The sequence below is a fragment of the Dendropsophus ebraccatus genome, chromosome 13 (genome assembly GCF_027789765.1).
Source record: "Dendropsophus ebraccatus isolate aDenEbr1 chromosome 13, aDenEbr1.pat, whole genome shotgun sequence".
In the NCBI taxonomy this organism is placed as follows: Eukaryota; Metazoa; Chordata; class Amphibia; order Anura; family Hylidae; genus Dendropsophus; species Dendropsophus ebraccatus.
In genome coordinates, this window is record NC_091466.1 from 41198784 (window position 1) to 41220505 (window position 21722).

The 21722-nt window shown below is 43.1% G+C and overlaps 1 protein-coding gene across 1 annotated transcript; it reads right to left on the reverse strand.

Annotated features, from left to right (window-relative positions):
* Positions 1 to 1870: 1870 nt before the first annotated feature.
* TMEM179 (transmembrane protein 179) lies at positions 1871 to 11082 on the reverse strand. The gene is made up of 4 exons (XM_069950454.1): positions 10755 to 11082; positions 5914 to 6051; positions 4600 to 4678; positions 1871 to 2575 (listed from the first exon to the last, which is right to left on the reverse strand). Exons 1-4 carry the CDS (start codon positions 11054 to 11056, stop codon positions 2396 to 2398), a joined length of 699 nt encoding a protein of 232 aa, XP_069806555.1. The 5' UTR covers positions 11057 to 11082; the 3' UTR covers positions 1871 to 2395.
* Positions 11083 to 21722: the final 10640 nt, after the last annotated feature.

Here is a 21722-nt window from a genome sequence, read left to right on the forward strand (position 1 = left end):
TTACAATCATCAGAGATCCTATAGGATGTAAAGTTTCATCAGTGCATGCGGGGGGGGGGGGGGGGGGGGGAGTCATATATACATATATAATACTTGTGGGCAGAGTATATCCCAAACATCACAGGCTTGGTACTGTACCTTTTAAAGGGACAGGCCATTCTTGGAAAACTTTCACCTTTTTAGCATCTATATACCCTCCCGCAACTTTATCTATCCGTGGAATTATAGCAAAGAGGAGCAGAGTTTATTGTTTCAGTTAAAGTATAAATTATATTTGTTCTAGTGGAGGTAGAAGGGTATAAATGATGCACTACATGCATCACATTTACATTGTGAACATGCAAAATGACCCATGAGATACAACATATAGCACTAGACAAACACAAAGGAATTATATAATGGTTAAAGTTGCAGGAAGGTATATACCTATAAACATACAACACATACAGGGCTTAAGACCCTAAACATACTACTAAAATCTAGAGATTTGTTGTGTGCTGAAGGAAATAGTTCTCTGTTACAGAATTTCCATGATCATACTCTATTGGTGCTATATGACCTGTATAGATGGCAGGAGAAGACAATGGGGGAGATATAAACTGTCTATTTCTTAGACAGTCTCCACTTAGAATTTCTCAAACATAATCATCCTCCTCCTCCTCTCCTGCTGCTTTCTATACCTCTAAGGCCTTTATGTTTATTCTACTATATTATATTGTCTACTTCATACCCGTTTAGTTCTAGGTAACCTAGTCCAAACTAATATAGTCACATGAGTGCAAAAGTCATTGCCTCCTATAAAATGGGCACACTCCTTATTCCTGAATGTTTTGGCTTTGGCTCCTAGATGACATATGGCATTCATTATATATCACTATACACTATCATCGTTATCATTATGTATTCAAAACATCTTAAGATGCAGAATATGTGCAAAAATACATTGTATAATTTAATATGCTTGATAAATACTGTACACTGCTATACATAGAAAATCATGCACAACAGAAGAGAATAAATATAATGAATACATGACAGATAGATAGATATATAGATAGATAGATAGATAGATAGATAGATAGATAGATAGATAGATAGATAGATAGATTTCCAATCATAGCAAGAATAATAAAGACATCATTTACAGGACTGGATGTATAATAATTATTTGATCTTATTCACATACAATCAGAGCAGACCGGATAAGATCTGCTTAGGATATGTTGAATACAGTAAAAGTGCAGTTTCATATAGAAAATCTGGATGTTAATATTTGTCAGAATGTGATAGGTCTGTCAGGTCACCTGAATACAGTACATGGATGACTTACAAATTTGGTTATTCTAAAATCCAGCCCTGGTTGTAGAACTTTGTTAATGGCCGTATATAACATGCCAATAATACAGAATAAGTTCTGCAGAGTCTGGGAATACCCAGCAGCCCCCATTATAATAAAATTACTTCTGTTATTAATAGAAGAGACATTTCAGTAATGGAATTACTAGTTCTACAAGTCCTAATTATATTCTATAGTGTTAAGATTAAATCAACAAAATCATGAATGTTGGATACATACAAACGTCACATTTAAAGGGAGGGTCCCCTTTTACAACCTTAGGCTTCACACAAGCGTATTATAGCTGTGTACATGCATCTATATAATTGCCACAAGTCCCACCTGACTGCAGGTCTAATGCCCCACACTGACTTGCAGCTGTAATACGTCAGTATGAAGTCAGCTCCAATGCATCTGAAATAGAAAATGAAGCATTCTTGATCAACATTCTATATTTCTAATATATATATATATATATATATATACTGTATATATATATATATATATATATATATATATATATATATTCTTCCATTCTATATTTACTATGCAGACCAATGTGTTCCCACAGTTACAGACTACAAACAAATCCTGTGTAGTCAGATCTTGCAATCATGTTGTGAACTGTCTCTCTCTCTTTCTTCTTGATAACCTGCAGGATCAAGGTTTGCAGGTAATCTGTAACCAGTGGAGGCACAAAGGTCTGTATGGGAGCTGTATACCCATTTTAAATGCATTGGGCCAATAGCATGATTGCAAAGATTATACAGTTATAGAGAGAGGAAAGAATATACCCTTACACTGAGTCATCTTTCACAAGTTTATGATCCACCAAACTGCTATTTTTTGGCATCATTCAAAACTATTGACATACAAGAATGTATTACCAAACATAAAAGATTGTAGAATTGTAGGATATATGAACCTCAGCATCAGCACATCACCCCTATTCTTGCACAATCCCCCAATGAGGTCATTTAGGACCCCCACACAAATGGATTTTGATAAACACATCCACTATAACGTATGTCTGGCAATGGATCTGGTCAGAGAGACATATTAAATCATGCCGCTTTTCTCTTCATGTAGAGTACTTCTTGAGGCAGACTTCCCAATCAGGAGTTCCTTCTCTTGAATCAGACTGTCCAGCAAATCTTCCTGTCGATAGTTGTGGTAGACCTTCAAGAAGGCAAGGATTGTAATACCAAGCCATGAAAGCCAGGCTGCCCATAGTCCGAACTAAAAAATAAATACAGAAAAGATATAAACATCTTAGAATGACTCTTTTCAAGTGACATTAAATGGGTTGTCTGCTTTGTTCCCAGGCTTGGGGTATATAAATAGATTAAACATGCTATACTTACTACTGCAGTCCCGTGCAGCTGCTGCAATGACAATCCTGGTCCTTCTCTGGACTCCTCTTCATCTAGGTCAGGGATATGAAACTTAGGCCCTCCAGCTGTTGCAAAACTACAATTCCCATCATGTATATCCAGTCATGATGAGAATTGTAGTTTGTAACAGCTGGAGGGCTTGAGTTTGACACCTTTGATCTAGGTTGTGTGCCATCCCAACAGGACCTGCCTGCTCAGCCAACCAATGGGAACAGCCATGTCCTGCATCAGTCACTGATTGGCTAAGCAGCCACGCCCTGTAAGGTTGAAATGGCACACAACCCTAAAGACACACAGAGAACCAGGAGAACTGGTGCAGCAGCTGCAAGAAACCAGCGGTAAATATAGTATATTTGTTTTTTTTACACAACTCCTGCTGGGATCTTCAGCAATCAGTATACTCTGTTTAAACATGGCATTAAGTCTTTAATTTCCCTGCAGTGCCACCCCAAGGGAAATTACCCATTACATGGAGCCCACTTTAAATCATTGATTTGATTGCATAGTGTAGTAGAGGACAGATCGTCTGGAGGGAGAGATGTTCTTTGATGTCACGCTACACTCTACAGTGCCTTATATATTTTTTTGTTCCCAAAGAGGCACTCGGGTGTCTTATTTCTTGGGAGTGGCACAGGAGGGAAAAAAGGGCTAAGCGGCACAGGAGGGGGACCAGATCTAAGCAGCACAAGTGGGAGAGGAAGGCTGAGCGGCACAGGTGGTAGAGGAGGGCTGAGAGGCAGGGGTGGGAAAGTTAGGCTGAGCGGCATGGGTGGCAGAGGAGGGATGAGCGGCAGGGGTGGGAGAGGAGGGATGAGCGGCAGGGGTGGGAGAGGAGGGATAAGCGGCAGGGGTGGGAGAGGAGGGATGAGCGACACGAGTTGGAGAGGAGGACTGAGCGGCATGGGTGGGAGAGGAGGGCTGAGCTGCACGGGAGAGAGAGGAGGGCTGAGTGGCACTGGAGAGAAAGGAGGCCTGAGCAGCACAGGAGGGAGACGGAGGGGTGAGTGGCATAGGAGGGAGATGGAGGGGTGAGTGGCACGGGAGGGGGAGGGGGGCTGAGCAGCACGGAAGGGAGAGGAGGGATGAGCGGCACGGGTGGGAGAGGAGGGATGAGTAGCACAGGTGGGAGAGGAGGCATGAGCGGCACATGAGAGAGAGGAGGGCTGAGCAGCACAGGAGGGAGATGGAGGGGTAAGCGGCACAGGAGGGAGAGGGGGGCTGAGCGGCACTGGAGAGAAAGGAGGTCTGAGCAGCACAGGAGGGAGACGGACGGGTGAGTGGCATGGGAGGGAGATGGAGGGGTGAGCGGCACGGGAGGGAGAGGGGGGCTGAGCGGCATGGGTGGGAGAGGAGGGATGAGCGGCACGGGTGGGAGAGGAGGGCTGAGCGGCATGGGTGGGAGAGGAGGGCTGAGCGGCACGGGTGGGAGAGGAGGGCTGAGCGGCACAGGAGAGAGAGAAGGGCTGAGTGGCACAGGAGGGAGACGGAGGGGTGAGCGGCACAGGAGGAAGATGGAGGAGTGAGCGGCATGGGAGGGAGAGGAGGGGTGAGCGGCACGGGAGGGAGAGGAGGGCTGAGCGGCACAGGAGGGGAGACTGGTGGGCGGCATGGGACAATCATGAAAAGGGAGGGGGTGAGCAGCAGCAGGTAGTGGAGGACAGCCTTACTTTCAGGGTTGGGGTGCCTTATTTTTGGAGGGTGCCTTACTTTGGGCTACTTCGGTAGATTAGTTGGGGTGTCTTATTTAAGAAAAATGCCTTATTTTCAAGGAAACACAGTATTCTGAACAGAAGTCACTTTATTAGCCAGAATTCCCTATTCAGGGTGAATAACAATAGACAACAATAATAAAATGGTGAACACACTTGCCTGTGCGATGGCAAATTGATCATAGAAGGATGAATTTTCCAGGTTAAGCTCAAGATCTCTATCCTGGAGTTCTTCACAACTTTACAAAAAAAAAATATCAGTAACAGTAATTATTATCTGACTAGAGACTGTAAAGCAGTGACCCACTCTTTGTTTATCTTACCATGAATTACCATCCCTCTAACAGTATAATCTGGGGCTTACCGATCCTTCTACCAAACTTGAGGGTATATTCACACTACGGAATTATCTCTGCTTGAAGTCCTGCCTGTTCTATAGACTCTTTGGGAAACATTTATTAAGTCCGACGTTTTTTACGCCGGACTTATAAATGTCCTCGCATCTCCGGCGCTACGGAGATTTATGTAGAGACGGACTGCCTCTACATAAGTCCCGTGCGCGTCGGTGCGCACAGCCGAAAATCTACGCCACCTGAAAGATGGAGTAGGTTTTCGGCGTATCTTTTAGTTTAAAAAATGATGAATCGCGCGGACTATGAGTCCACGCCCCCCTGTCCTGCCCCCTTCACACCCCCTCCGCACACCCCCTTTGCGAATAAAATAATAAGCAAATCGTCACTTTCCGCCGAAAATACACAAACCGCCTCTTGATACATGTCGCCCTTTGTCTTTGTCAATTCTTTGGGCAGATGGCGGAATTCGATGGCAAATATCACTGAGCCTATGTAACAGGTGGAACTTCAAGAGGAGGGCACCGAGCAGAATGCGCTTGAAGTCTTTATGGAAATTTCGTAGTGTATACGTACTTTTAAAAAGACAGAAAAGTCCTATGGTCATTGCCCTTCTTTGGAACTGAAGTGAGGGCAGTTTTTTAGGCTTCCCTGGCTGGAGAGGGGTCTGGGACAGCACTAGGTGGCCCAGAGCGATTAGCCACCCTTCCCGATTCCCAGGGCCCACTCTGCATCAAGATCCTTCCCTTCACTACTTCTCACCTTATCCTTTGTAAACAGAAAATACCGCTCAGCATTTGTGGTCTATGCTGAGCAGGAATTCTTGTCCACATAGCACATTAGCAGAGATAGTGAATTGGAAGACCACAAAAGCAGGCACTTGGGTAATGGATACAGCCTTGATATGTTTCCTGTAGACCAGGCCATATATTAATAAATACATTAAAAACATATATTAATATAAAAATCCTTTACATTTTCTAAAATGGGTCTTAGCTGCAATACCAAACATAGTCCATATACAAGAGTGGCGCTGTGTCTAGAAAAAAAAGTGATCCTTGCCTTCTAATCTCACACAACTTCCTTTAACTTTGGTAGCGGAGGACATAAATTTTCCTACTAACCTGTATGGTCTGCTTCCCTTCTCGGTAATGGCATCACACCACATGTTAAAGCCAACGCTGACAATGGTGCTGGCAATAAATGTTACAAAAACCACAAAGGAGCTGATCAGCAGATTCAGGAAGGCGTAAAAGAAGGAGCTGCAATAAAAAGAAACACAATATAATTCATAAGAACACAAAAACAGCATCAGCAGAAGCAGCAAAGAGCGGACGGCATGCGAATAGCTGGAATAAGTGGTCTCTGAAGACGGCGGCTGTAATTAATAACACCAAGGAGATGGCCCAGGTCTTGAGATTACTCTTCTCTTGTCTCATTATCCTTGTCACTTAAATCCCTTTATTTTTCCACTTAATGAGATTTTAAATCATATGCCCTAAACTGGCGCCTCATAGTAAATCACTGTATTCAATTACAGGCAGGTAGCAGGCAGCACCCAGAGTGTACGCTCCTGTATATCTATGGACAGTGCCATGTAGCAGCTAGCAAACTAAGACAACTCGCAATCTGCAAACTTTCTATGGAGCAGGTATTACAAACCTATAGATTTCCTCATAGCAACCTCAACCCCTTCCTGACATCCTGACAGAGGTTGGAATCAGAGATAACTCTGATCCCTGACTTAAAGGGGTTGTCCAGTGTGGGGGCACTTTTTTGGGGGGACCGGGGAGGAGGTGGCTGAAATAAAAGACGTCCACTCACCTCCCCGGTTCCAGCGGCGGCTCACTCATCGCCGCACTCCGGTCCCCGGTTCCCGTCCGCTTCCGGGTGTCTGACACCACCCGAGACGCTACGTCTCAGAGCCGCTCAGCCACTCAGTGAAAGAGGCGGGATCCTAGTGGACTTTACACGGATCCCGCCTCCTTCACTGAGTGGCTGAGTGGCCCTGAGACGTAGCGTCTCGGGCGGCGTCAGACACCAGGAAGCGGCCGGAAACCGGGCACCGGAGCGCGGCGATGAGTGACCCGCCGCTGGAACCGGGGAGGTGAGTAGACGTCTTTTATTTCAGCCACCTCCTCCCCGGTCCCCCCCAAAAAGTGCCCCCACACTGGACAACCCCTTTAAAGCCACTTAGATGCTGCAGTACTGACTGCAGAATGGCAGGTGGCTCTGTCAATAAATCAGGACAGGGGTGCCACTGGGTTGTCATGACACCTAAGAGCTTAACAAAGACCACATTAATACTTCTATACTGAAGCAAAGTTTAAAAGGGTGCTGCAGAAAAATGTTTTGTTTTGTTTTTTTAAATCAACTGGTACCTAAGCATTATAAAGATTTGTAAATTACTCTTATTTGAAAAAAAAAAAGCCTTATAGTACTTATCAGCTTCTGTATGCCCTGCATATTGTGTATTTTTCCAGTCTTTCAGTGCTTTCTGCTGCCATCTTTTTAGGTGTCAGGAACTGTCCAGAGCAGCAGCAAACCCCTATAGAAAACCTTTCCTGCTCTGGACAGTTCCTGACACGGACAGAGGTGGCAGCACTGTGTCAGACTTAAAATGATACAGTGTGTTCCAGTACAGGGTGTTGCTTTGTCTGTAATTGTCCAATTATTAAATAAAATGGGGATGTTTTGGTCATATTTTCACCCCCCCCCCCCCCCAAAAAAAAAAAAAAAAAAAAAAGTACCAATAAAACCAATTTTACAAAAAAAAAACTACAGCTCCTCTTGCAAAAAAACAAAACCTTGCAATAATGGAAAAATTAAAACATTATGTGTGTCACAACATAGGAGTACACATAAGAGGTGCATATGGGGTACATGAGACTCTTAATCCTATCTTTGGGAGGGGAGGTATCCAAAAAACAGTAGTAGTTGTGTAGGACATATATATATATGTCATGATTTTATTATTTTTTTTGTTTATTTTTTCATTATTTGTTTTTACTCATTTTTAATTTTTCCTGTTTTTAAATGGGCACTGTCACTTTAAAATAAAATTTGGCCATGTTTTACCTGACATATCAAAATTTTTATTGGTAAGGGTCTAGGTGTTCAGACCCCCGGCCTCCATTGTAACTGTATTTCCTACAGTAAGACAGAAAAGGCAGCGAGTCAGAGAGAGAAGCGCTTAGCTAAGCACTCCTCCCAGCTCTATCTAATGATCAGTGTGAGTGTGAACACTACAGACCCCAACTCATCAGAACTTTAGACACATTTCTAGGATACGTCAAAAGTTATTTTAAAGTGACCACTAGACCACTAATACTATTAGCTCCCCACATTCAGATTCAGGTACAGGTGGTGTTTGGATTTTATAAGGTGCATCGGTTTCAGTGGGATGGAATTTGCCTTCAGCATGGGCCCAAACTTGTAGCTGGGATTATGTACTATACTGACAGTATGCTGCATTATACTATGTAATGGGTTAAAGGGGCATTCCCTACAAAGCATAACATTCTGACGTGACCCATATGGCTCTTACCGATTCCAAGAACAAAGGGAAAATGCACCCTGGAAAGAGCACACTGTGCATGTGAGGCCGGCACTCACTTCATTGTCTATGTGGCCACAAAACATTGCTGAATGTGGGATTGTCCCATTGTATGAGGCTGACGTGTATCCAAAACCTCACCTGAATCCACAGTTTGCAAGCTGCAAATCTAAAGGCCCTATTACACGGAACGATTATCGGCCATATTCCGCTGATATCGGCTGTTACGGCCAATGATCGTCCCATCTAATAAAAGGCAAGAGAAGACATGGAAGACATAAACAATGTCGGCTGATCATTGCAGTCGTTTCTCTTTCAACATGTTGAAAGACAAACGACTGTGATAGCAGCGATCTGCTACCGTCGCTTCGTGGAATAGGAACAGCGGCAGCAGACCGCCACTATCCTCTATGGGCTGCACGGACGATCTAGCGATCACCGGGGAACCTAACCTGCTGACAACCTCCTATTGTGCACAGGGTGCTGAGGAGGACGGTAGGTATCTTACCTCCATCCTCTGTGCCATTCATGTGCTGTCAGGTAATGGTAGTGGTCATGGTGTGGTGATAATATATGTTTTTCATATACTGGTATTATTGGTAATGGTCTTAGTTTACTAGATTTGGTCAGTAAGGCTATGTGCACACTAAGGAATCTCGATGGAACACCCCTCACGCATTCTGTAGCTTGCACCCACTCGTGGACTCGTGGCTGCCACACACATCTCCGCTGCTCCCATAGGCTTCGTTCCGTGGTTTGTCAGATTCCGCTGTCCGCCCGAAGAAGGAACCCGTTCTTTCTTCGGGTGGACAGTGGAATCTTGCAAACCATAGAATGAAGCCTATGGGAGCAGCGGAGATGCGTGTGGCAGCCAGAGTCTGCAAGCGGGAGCGAGCTACGGAATCCATGACTGGTGTTCTGTTGGCATTCCGTAGTGTGCATATACCCTAACAGTGTGACAGTGACATGTATGGTGATAAGCAGTTGTCCAGGATTAAAAAATCATGGCCGCATTTTTCCAGACAGCACCACTCTTGTCCTCAGTTTGGGTGTGGGTTTTGCAGCCCAGTTCCATTAAAATGAATGGAGCTTAACTGTAATACCACACACAACCTGAGCACAGGGGTGGTGCTGTTTTTGTAACAATGCTATTTCTAATCCTGCATAACCCCATGTTTTTACTCTATCCCCTATTAGTTCAGTTCTGGGGTCACTTCCAAACACTGAGCCCCCACAGATCTATGTATTCTGATCTCTCACAAAGCAACCAGTGTACACTGCATCGAGAACCCTCCAACTACAACAGCTGCAGGCACTACAACTCCAAGCATTTACTGACAGTCTGCCAGGAGTTGTAGTACTTATAACCAGATAATTCTCTGATAACCTCTGGCGCTGTAGAAACATTTTTCAATGGATGTTCAGGGTTAATGGTTGTGACCCACAGAATGCAGCCACCAGGAGTCTCGAGATAACTAGGTCTTCCTCTCAGAAACTACAACTCCCAGCATATGCTGAGAGCTTCTTAAGTATAGGGCATTCTGGGAGTTGTAGGACACAAATAGAGCTGAATCCAGGAGAGAGAGCCAGGTCAGCATGTTGCTTCTCACTGGTACTTCAATGGTGGGCCCCAGGATCATTTCCTCTGATGGGCCCCAGGTACCCCAGTCAGACACTGCACTCATATACCCAATACAGTCATGCGAACCCTGTTGTTCTGTGTATATTGACATTCCATGCTGTCTATACTGTGTCAACCCCCCAACAATTGGACCCCCAATATATACTGATAGCTGTGCATGGGGTATATACTGTAGATAGATAGATAGATAGATAGATAGATAGATAGATAGATAGATAGGAGATAGATAGATAGATAGATAGATAGATAGATAGATAGATAGATAGACAAGATAGGTATGAAATAAATAGAAGATAGATAGGAGATAGATAGATAGATAGATAGATAGATAGATAGATAGATAGATAGATAGATAAATAGACATAGATAGATAGATAGATAGATAGATAGATAGATAGATAGATAGATAGACATAGATAGATAGATAGATAGATAGATAGATAGATAGATAGATAGATAGACAGACAGATATAGATAGATAGATAGATAGATAGATAGATAGATAGATAGATAGATAGATAGATGAAAATGAGGGAGAGAGATATGGGATGAAGGGATGGATAGATAGAGAGATACAGACATGGACTATACTCATGTATACAGACATGGACTATACTCATGTATACAGACATGGACTATACTCATACAGACATGGGCCCTGCAGTACTAGGGCCCCGGGGTGTTTGCAGTCTCATCCCCCATTACATGTAGCAGAGCTGACAGTGTGCAGGGCGCTATCCCCCCTATACAGCCGCTCTCATACTCACTCCTCATGGCCCTTGCAGAGGAAGAAGAGGCTCCTCCAGGCCTGGACGGCGGCGGCCAGCAGGGCCAGCACCCCGGTGAAGACGCTGAACCTGCAGGCGGACTCCGGCCCCCACTCCTCCACCGTGAAGTGTTCCCGCTCCAGACTGACGTTACCGCTCAGCCACAGGCCCTCCGTGAACAGGAGGCATTTCCCGTGGAAGTCCGCGCTGTTCTCGGTCAGAGGCACCACGGCTATGAAGCTGAAGAGGAAGGCCAGGAAATACAGGATGCACTGGGCGAAGAGGAAATTATTCAGCGCCATTTTCCTGCTAGGAGGTCGGACACTGATAGAGGATGCGCAAAAGGCGCAGCTGCCTGGAGAGAGGATGCGGGGGAGGCAGCGTCATTAATCCCTCATCCCTGGTCCTCCTCATCTTCCTCCCTGGTCCTCCTCATCTTCCTCCCTGGTCCTCCTCATCTTCCTCCCTGGTCCTCCTCATCTTCATCCTGTAGTCATCGTGATCTCCACCCCTGGTCCTCCTCTTCATCATCTCCATCACTGGTCCTCCTCATTATCTTCTTCATCCCTGGTCCTCCTCATCTTCATCTCCATCCCAGGTGCTCCTCATCTTCATCTTCATCATTCTGTATCATCATAATCATCATCATCCCTAGTCATCCTCATCATAATCTCAATCCTTGGTCCTCCTCATCTTCTTCTTCATCCTTGGTCCTTCTCATTTTCATCTCCACCCCTGTTTCTCCTCATCTTTTTCCCTGGTCCTCATCATCATCTTCAATCCTGGCCATCATCATCATCATCCCTGATTCTCCATCTCCATCATCTTCATCACTGGTCCTCATCATCATCATGCCTGATCAGGGATCCCTAATCCATAGCTAGTCCCATTGTCCTGTTCTCCTGCAGGGTCACCTCCATGGAGCTGGGATGGTCATTGCTTTGCAGGCTTTCAGCACCATGGACAGCACATAGTCCTCCCTGCAGTCTTCTTGCCATTACTTCATTGTATAATACAGGGTTCTCCCACTGTGCATCTCCAGCTGTTTCAACACTCCTATCAAGTAATTTTGCAGCAGCTGAAGAGCCACAGGTTAGGGAAGAGCACTGTAGTGAAAAGTTCTTACAACATACTACCACACCTTTAAACCTCTTTTCTGCTTGCTGTCAGTGAATGGAAACGTCCATTCTGACATCCTGAGAAGGGAAAAGAAATTAAAAAGGACGGAGTTTATCAAGCAGTGTATGTCAGTTTTCTAGCACACAAAATTAGCAATTTTATGGAAAAAATATGCAACTTGTGTGTGTTTTTATGCTGCCTTTACTGCTAGTTTTAATGAGTGGGGCTTAGCTGGAGGGGAGGACCAAGTGTTTAATAAGTAACATCATAACACTGGGGTAAATTACAGTAGAAATTATATATATATATATATATATATATATATATACACATATATATATATATACACACACACACACACACGTACATACTGTAGAAATGTACTCAGCTTCTATCTGGTATAGATTATAGCACATTTGATACCAGGTGCCACTGAACCTTCAATGTCCGTGCAGCTCTTGCCCACAGTTAATACATATCTGTCCATGTTCTCCTGCACTCTGCTTCCTCCCTGGTCCCATGTGTTGCAGGGAGAAGGCAGAGTGCAGGAGAAGACCAGGAGCTGGAGAGCTAATGTAAACTGTTTGTTGAATCATCATCAGATGATTTTAGGTCTGGGCCTAAAGAAACAATCAGCCAATGATTGTGTCACGTAACCAGGGAAAAACACATAAGAAGAAGATGAATTACATAGCTTGTGTAGGAGTTGTACTGCAACATGATAGACAGTAAAGACCCCATAATCTGCGACATCCAGACTTCATATCCACCATATAAGGCTAGAGCTACAGGGTCACCAGGAACCAACGTATTGTGCATCACCATTCACTTGTTTGAGTGATAGAGTCACCTGACCAGGCTGCCGATCAGTGAGATTGTCGCTCGTTTGCTGGACAAATCTGAATTAATTGTGTGGCCAGGCCAAACAAAGTAAGGGTCCATTTACACAGAAAGATTATCTGACAGATTATATCTGCCAAAGATTTGAAGCCAAAGCCAGAAACAGAATATAAACAGAGTTCAGGTCATAAAGGAAAGCCTGAGATTTCTCCTTTTTAAATCCATTTTTGGCTTTGGCTTCAAATCTTTGGCAGATAATCTGTTAGATAATCTTTCTGTGTAAATGGACCCTAATAGCTGCAAAGTTTATCCAGCCTATTAACTTTATGATCAGCTGATCGCTGGCTGTTTTACAAGGGCCGATTTTTGGCAGGGAGGATTTATGTCAGCTGTTTTGTCCATGTAATAGTACCCTATAGTTCTTCACTAGTGATGAGCGAATACTGTTTGATTGAATAGATATTCGATCGAATAGTAAGGTATTCGATCGTATTGAATATAAGCGATTAGTTTGCCGAATATTCGATAAATATTCGATGAGTGTTCAAATCCCCCTTCTTCCCTGTTTTTTTAGTCAATCATCATGCAGAGAGGCTGCCACAGCCCCTTGGTGTACATAGCATCGCAAGAAATGAGAATAACAATGATTGGATGGCATAGTCACATGACCCAATAACATATATATGTGTGTGTTCATCCAGTGCTACGTACTGCTACGTCATACATAAATACAAAGGGTAGTGCAAGCACTCTGCTCACCAAGTGCTTTGTGCTGCTGATACATGCTAGACTGCTCGATCTAATAAAAAGAGTAGTACTTGTGTTCATCCAGTGCTACGTGCTGCTACGTCATACATAAATACACAGGGTGGTACAAGCAGGCTGCTGTGCTACTATAAGGCACTCTGTTTACCAAGTGCTACATGGTACATAATACAGCCGATCAGCTGTACCTATAAAATATTCATACACCCTTTAATAACCAGGTAATTCACCTGTATAACATCAACTTGTGACTTTATTACCTGCGATTTTGGGGTGTTAGATGCTTTCCCTGCTGTCCTAGTTGCATTCCAGTGGTGTTAGCATCATTTCCTGAGGTGTCATTGTGGACCTAATGGTCGAATAGATGTTTTTCAATAAACACTTAAATACTTGTTCCCTTAGACTTTAAAGGGATCGAAAGTTCGAATATCGGGGAGAATATTTCACTATTTGCTCATCACTATTCTTCCCTTACGGTATGTGCACAATTAGGAATCCTCGCGGATAACTTGCTGTGGATTCACCGCTCGTCCCCACGCACTCCCACTTCATTTTCTCCCCATTCCTTAGACTCTATTCTATGGTCAGGCAGATTACGCCATCCGCACAAATAATGGATCAGTCCATTCTTTGGGTGGATGGTGGAATCTGCCTTACTATAGAATGCAGTCTATGAAACAGGTAGAGAGTGAAGCGGGAGTGCGCGGAGACGAGCGGCGGAATCCACAGAAAGTTATCTGCGAGAATTCCTATGTGTGCACATTCCACTCAAATTCTTCTCAAATTATACTAGAGCTCAATAGACAAGGATTTTCAAGCAGAAAACGTTCCTCTTAAATTTCTCACCTATTCCTGTGTGCACATAGCCTAAAACAGTGTTAAAGCAACTTCAGCTTCATCTCCCTCCTCCTGCTTCCCACTTTCTTGTACTTTACTTATACTAGATACATTTTTTGATGAACAAGATGGTTTCTAAACCTTTGCAGCCAGCCTGCAAGCAAGAAAAAAGAAACACAGACAGCTGGGAGATGATAAGATATACCGAAGTTTCACATTACTACTGATTTATACAGAACTTAACAATGAATGCAGTTGGTAACATATTCTGGAGGAATAAAGAAGAAGCATAAGAGCTAAAGAAGATTTCTTAATGTGTTAATTACAATGTATCCCACATGTGACTATAACAATGTAATAATATGTGAAAACACAACCTCCAGGAGTTCCGGATCCATTGTGGATGCAGCACATATGGACTCTGTCATTGAACCGGTGTAATCACCACGGCTCGTGAATGTCAATTTACAGCTAATTGCTCTTTACAAACAATATTTATGCAAATGACACTCTTTAGTCTTGGAATAATTATGATTATCTGACTTCTACTCTGGCTCTAGGTATTCCATCACTCTCTAGAACGCAGGCCTGGGTTACATTACATGACATACTCCTAATTTGTGCAGGTTTCAAAGGTTTTTCCATACAGATACACACTTGCCTCTGCAGCCATCTCCTTTACCTTAGCGCTGTAATTACTCCTCCTATCTCTCTCCTCTGTATTCTTTTCTGTAATTGCTTCATTTAAATAATTACAGCCGTCCCTGACACAAAGAATTGCAATATTCTTCCCATTGTGTGGGAGGTAAAAAGTTAATCTCTATGATTTGCATCTATTTATGCACTGAAGGCAATGTTAGATTCCATCGAAGTTATGTTATCTAAATAGCAGAATGTTCTAGAGGAAAATTCAGATTTCAATACGGATCTGTTTTGCAAACCAAGCAAAGACATTTAGGGCCGTCACTGTTATCCCACTTGTACAATCACCAAGCCTCCAAAGTTTGTTACTTATTCAATCGCATCATGAAAGTTGGGGAGAAGTGAAAAGCAGGGTGTGGTGGCAGCCCTGCAGCCGCGGCCGGTCACTTGCTAGGTGGTTAAGTGTGACGCCACTTATCATGGTGGTCCGGAGTGGAGATATGATTCACCTGGCGACTTGGAGAAGAGCAGAGAGTTCAGAGAAGTGGAGAGGAGTTTGTCTTGAGATTCCCAACCCAATGTAGTACTGTGCTCTGACGGAACTTAAGAAGAAGAATACTTGAGAAGTTGAAACTTGAGAGAAGAAGAATACTGCCTGTGTTTCGACCTTTGTCTCTATACCACCTTCTGACCTGTAAAGTCAAGTTACCCATCCTGCCAGGGTGACACAAGCCCCAGTCCTAGTTACCTGAGTTGAGCAAAGTGTCAGAAATTTTCCGGTGTCACCTGCGCTGCAAGATAGAGTAAGTAGACCTTTGCGGTAGCTGTGCACTATCCGGATCAGGTCCTCTGCTTTAGGATACTGTCCTGCACTTTTAGAGATGTTCACGGCGTGGGTTGGGTGTTCTCTGACTTTAGTGTTTAGCTCTTTATTGTTATTGGAAGTGTTGCTTTAAGAAAGAAATTATCTTTCCATACATGTACACTAGAGCTGGTCTGTCCCGGACAGGGAACCTGGCAGAGCCAGGGATGCCTGATCTGTGTGTGCTACTCCTCAGAATCAGAGAAGAACTAAACTGCACTTTCTCTCCACTACTTCCTCCACTACTTCCTACAGGGTGTATGTAACAACCTCTTTGAGTGGTGGAGCAGAGAGTGTGAGAAGAAAAGGCAATAGAGTTAGGTAAAAGAAAAGAGTCTCTCTCATTGGTGCACAGAATCACAAAATACAATACAGTAACCCTTAGGTGACTACAGCTGTGATATATAGAAATATAAATATATGTACACATAGTGACATCTAGTGGCAAAACCTGTGGGACACCACTCAGAGTTATAAAAATAAGTGAATGGGCCAAGCGCTGAGCATTTCATATACTTTTCAATCCATCATCAAAATATGGAAGGAGCAAGGCACAACTGAAAACCTACCAAGACATGGCCGTTAGAGGTGAGCACAACTTTAGTTTGTGAATGTAGAGTGAAACAATGTGGAAAAATTCAAAGGTGTGTAAATACTTTTTTAACGCACTGTAGCTTGGATAAGAGCTCTGAAATGCGCTTCACTCCCCAACACACCATTCAGTATATATATATATATATATATATTTTTTTTTTTTATTTTTTTATTATTATTATTATTTTTTTTTTAATTGACTGGGATGTTTTAAAGGTGTTAGATCTCAAACAGTATTTATCATTAGAGAAGAGCGAATGTACAGTACTCCCAAAGCGAAGCAATTCGTTAGCTCGGTAGGCAGCTTATCAGAAGTTTCCAAGGACTGGATCCAGCTTTTCCAGGCTCCCGGAGCCGAGCGGCACAGAGTTCAAAGGCAGCAGGCTGAAAAGCTGACTGCCATGCTAACGAAGCCCTTCGCTTCATTAATACTGTAAATTTGCTCATCTCTATTTATCACCCGTCTACAGCATAGGTGACAAGTGTGATCACTTGGGACCCAACAATCACAATAACCAGGGTTGGCATCCTCTTTGAATAGAAGAGCATCGTAGAATGCAAGCTGCTGCTGCTGCCAGGGCCGGTTTTAGACTAGATGTGGCCCTGGGCAAAGTTAAAGGTGGGGCCCCAAATGCTGAAATATTTTAGCAACAATTTAAGATCCCCATACATTTTACTCTTTTGTTGGTGGTACCTGTTGCTCCTGGTGGGTTCGGCCATCAGTGTAAGGTGTATGGGGCTCTCTGGACAGTCCTCTGACAGATGATATCAGTGGACATAGGGGATCAAGCTTGATGGAAAATCAATGCCCAACCTCTTTGTTCTAAGAGAGATAAGCCGCCATCAGATCTGTATGGCTATGGCTTTACCCTCTCATAAAAAACACAGGAAAACTCAGATGTGCCAAATTTCTGTGTATGGGGAGGACGGGACCAGATGGGAGAGATAATTGTCAGCTGAAGGATTGTTCAGCCAGCAGTTATTGGAAGCATACGGCCACTTTTAAGGCTGTATTACACGGCCTGATATTCTGCAGAAGTGAGCGCCAATCTGGTAGAATGGAGCTCGCTTAGAGAGCCTACTACAGCAAAAGCTATGGAGGAGATTTATCAAACTGGTGTAAAGAAGAATTGGCTCAGTTGCCCCTAGCAACCAATCAGATTCCACCTACTTAGAATCTGAGTAATGAAAGGTGGAATCTGATAAGTTGCTAGGGGCAACTGAGCCAGTTTCACTTTACACTATGTTTGATAAATCTCCCCCTATGTGTATATATACAGTATATCATTAGTGATGTGTGTGCAATCCTTGCTGTATATAGTAAACAATAAAGATATATATACTACCTGATCACGTTCCCCGGTGTCCTCAGGCCGTGTCTGTGATATATACTACCTGATTACGTTCCCCGGTGTCCTCAGGCCATGTCTGTGATATATACTACCTGATCATGTTCCCCGGTGTCCTCAGGCCTTGTCTGTGATATATTCTACCTGATCATGTTCCCCGGTGTCCTCAGGCCTTGTCTGTGATATATACTACCTGATCATGTTCCCCGGTGTCCTCAGGCCTTGTCTGTGATATATACTACCTGATCATGTTCCCCAGTGTCCTCACAGAGCGATAGCGTCCTGATTCGGACAATTTTCGCTCCATGTATTAGGGCTCTTACTCAGTTCAGAAGTTTACATGCCGCTACATGTCAGGACTACCGCTACATGCCGGGACCGCAGCTACATGTCGGGATCACCGCTACATGTCGGGACCGCCCCTACATGTCGGGACCGCCCCTACATGTCGGGACCGCCTCTACATGTCGGGACCGCCCCTACATGTCGGGACCGCCCCTACATGTCGGGACTGCCCCTACATGTCAGGACCGCCGCTACATTCTGGGACTGCCCCTACATGTCAGGACCGCCGCTACATTCTGGGACTGCCACTACATGCTAGGACTGCCGCTAAATGCCAGGAATGCCGCTAAATGCCATGACTGCCCCTACATGCCAGGACTGCCGCTAAATGTCAGGACTGCCCGCTAGTGGTGTAAATACAAGAACTATTTATATGAATTGCTTTAAAAAAATAAATTAAAAAAAAAACACTATAATCAGGACCAAATATTACCTCCATACCGTTATTGAAGAAAACACACTATATATAGGCCAATATTACCACCATAAAAGTGACCGCCCCATAATGACTCTATATACACTATATACAGACCAATATTACCGCCATAGAGTGACCACCGCATAATGACTCTATATACACTATATACAGACCAATATTACCGCTATAGACTGACCACTGTATAATAAATGACTGTATATACACTGTATACAGACCAATATTATGTGGCTGTCACCCCATGGCTGTACTATTGGTGTATATAGTGTATATATAGAGTCATTATGTGGCAGTCAATCTATGGCAGTAATGACTCTACGCTATATACAGACCAATATTATTGAAATAAGCTGACCCCTGTATAATGGCTCTATATACACTCTATATACAGACCAATATTACCGCCATAGAGTGACCACTGCATAATGACTCTATATACAGACCAATATTACTGCCATAGACTGACCCCTGTATAATGACTCTATATACACTGTATGCAGACCAATATTATGTGGCGATCACTCTATGGCTGTACTATATATACTGTACTGTGGCTGTACTGTATATAGTATCATTATGTGGTAGTCAATCTATGGCAATAATGACTCTATATATACGCTATATACAGACCAATATTAATGCCAAAGAGTGACCACTGCATAATGACACTATATACAGACCAATATTACCGCCATAGAGTGACCACTGCATAATGACTCTATATACAGACCAAAATTACTGCCATAGACTGACCCCTGTATAATGACTCTATATACACACTATATACAGACCAATATTATGTGGGCGATTACTCTATGGTTGTACTATTGGTCTGTATATAGAGTCATTATGTGGTGGTCACTGTATGGCGGTAATATTGGTCTGTATATAGTGTCATTAAGTGGTAGTCAATCTATGGCAGTAATGAGTGTATATATATATACGCTATATACAGACCAATATTAATGCCAAAGAGTGACCACTGCATAATGACACTATATACAGACCAATATTACCACCATACAGTGACCACCACCTAAAGACTGAATACCACCTTATTTTTTTTTCAATAAAATACACCGTATTGCCTTAGTGACATCATCATACACTATACATAGGAGCTGCAGCAATTACATAGGACTGATGAGGCCGGAGAATGGCTGCAGCTCCTATATACAGTCTATTCACCTCAACACTTGGAGTCAGCAGTGCTTATACACACACACCATTATATATATATATATATATATATATATATATATATATATATATATGCGAAGGGAAAAGTCCAGCACCAGTGCAGCGGGTAAAAAACGTCCTTCTTTATTTATGCAAACTTCACATACAGGAAATAGACATGCGGTAGGTTGACGCGTTTCGGCGTATCTCACGCCTTGTTCACAACACAATATACCATATACTGTTTTCCCACAAGCTTATATGGGCGGTATCAGACATCACATGACACATAATTAAAAATCACAAACACATGAATTTAAAAACAAGCACAAAAAGTTGTACAAAAAATAAACCAAAAGGATTGGGAAACCTAAAGCAAATCCGTTCTTAAACATATCTCAATGGCATAAACAGAAATGATACATAAACAATTTTAAGTTTTAGTATGTCATAATAAGATCGTGTCTAGCGCTAGACACGATCTTATTATGACATACTAAAACTTAAAATTGTTTATGTATCATTTCTGTTTATGCCATTGAGATATGTTTAAGAACGGATTTGCTTTAGGTTTCCCAATCCTTTTGGTTTATTTTTTGTACAACTTTTTGTGCTTGTTTTTAAATTCATGTGTTTGTGATTTTTAATTATGTGTCATGTGATGTCTGATACCGCCCATATAAGCTTGTGGGAAAACAGTATATGGTATATTGTGTTGTGAACAAGGCGTGAGATACGCCGAAACGCGTCAACCTACCGCATGTCTATTTCCTGTATGTGAAGTTTGCATAAATAAAGAAGGACGTTTTTTACCCGCTGCACTGGTGCTGGACTTTTCCCTTCGCATGTGTTGCCCTGGCTCCGGGCTTTGCCGTGCACCGTGAGTGGAAGTAGCAGGTGAGCTGACCCCAAATCAGCATTTATATATATATATATATATATATATATACACACACCATTATATATGTATATATATATATATATATACATACATATACACACACACTCACACACCCACACACCCATGAAAACACATTATACAGATACAAACCATCCAGTCCACACACTATACACAGGACATGTAACACACACTACATTCATGCATTATACACCTATATTCATACACATTACACACTACATATACAGTATACTTACCCCCTCTAGCATGCTGGTTGTAGTGGTGAATCCCCCTCATGTTCCTTGCAGCAGCAGGCTGTCATCCTCACCCGGCAGCCCTCTCTTCCATCGTCCCGACAGCTCCACACCAGAGCAGGAAGTCACGTGCAGTGAGAGGAGCTGGAGGGAGAGGGAGGGGGAGCAGACACGGAGCAGCGTCCTGCAGCCTCTGCGTGACCCCTGATAGCAGCAGCCAGGGATCATTCCCAGACGCTGGAGGACGCTGTCTGTGCTCTCCTCTCCACTGGAACTGCGGTAGGGGACCCCTGGGGGATGGGGGCCCTGGGCATTTGCCCTGCTTGCCCCCCCCTAACGCCGGCCCTGGCTGCTGCATTCAAAGGTTATGGAACTGACAAAAAAAAGCCATCTCGGTTTAATAGATTTGAATGGTGGAGCAACAGCTTGCTTGATTGCTGCTGGTTTGAAATGGGGGACTTAGAGCCCTGATGATGAGTGGGGGTCCCAATGTTCATATATTGATCACTTTTCTGTGAATAGGTTAAAGATGTTTCTTTGGTCCAGCCCCTTTTATTGTATAATGACAAATCCTTAAAATTTCTACTAACATATTTTAATACATCAAAAATTAAAAAAAAACAACAAACTAAAATATAATAGCAATCACTGTTGTGGATTATGTTGTGGATTCACTAAATATCCAAAGAAATCTATGGTCTTTCAATGATACCATACACAACTGAAATTAAAATGTCAATCACCTAAAATTGCTCTGATGGGAAGAGGAGTAAAAAATAAAAATCATCTGCTTTTGTATAGTACCTTAAGGAAGTGACCATGCGAAAAAAGGAAGCAGTTAATTTCCA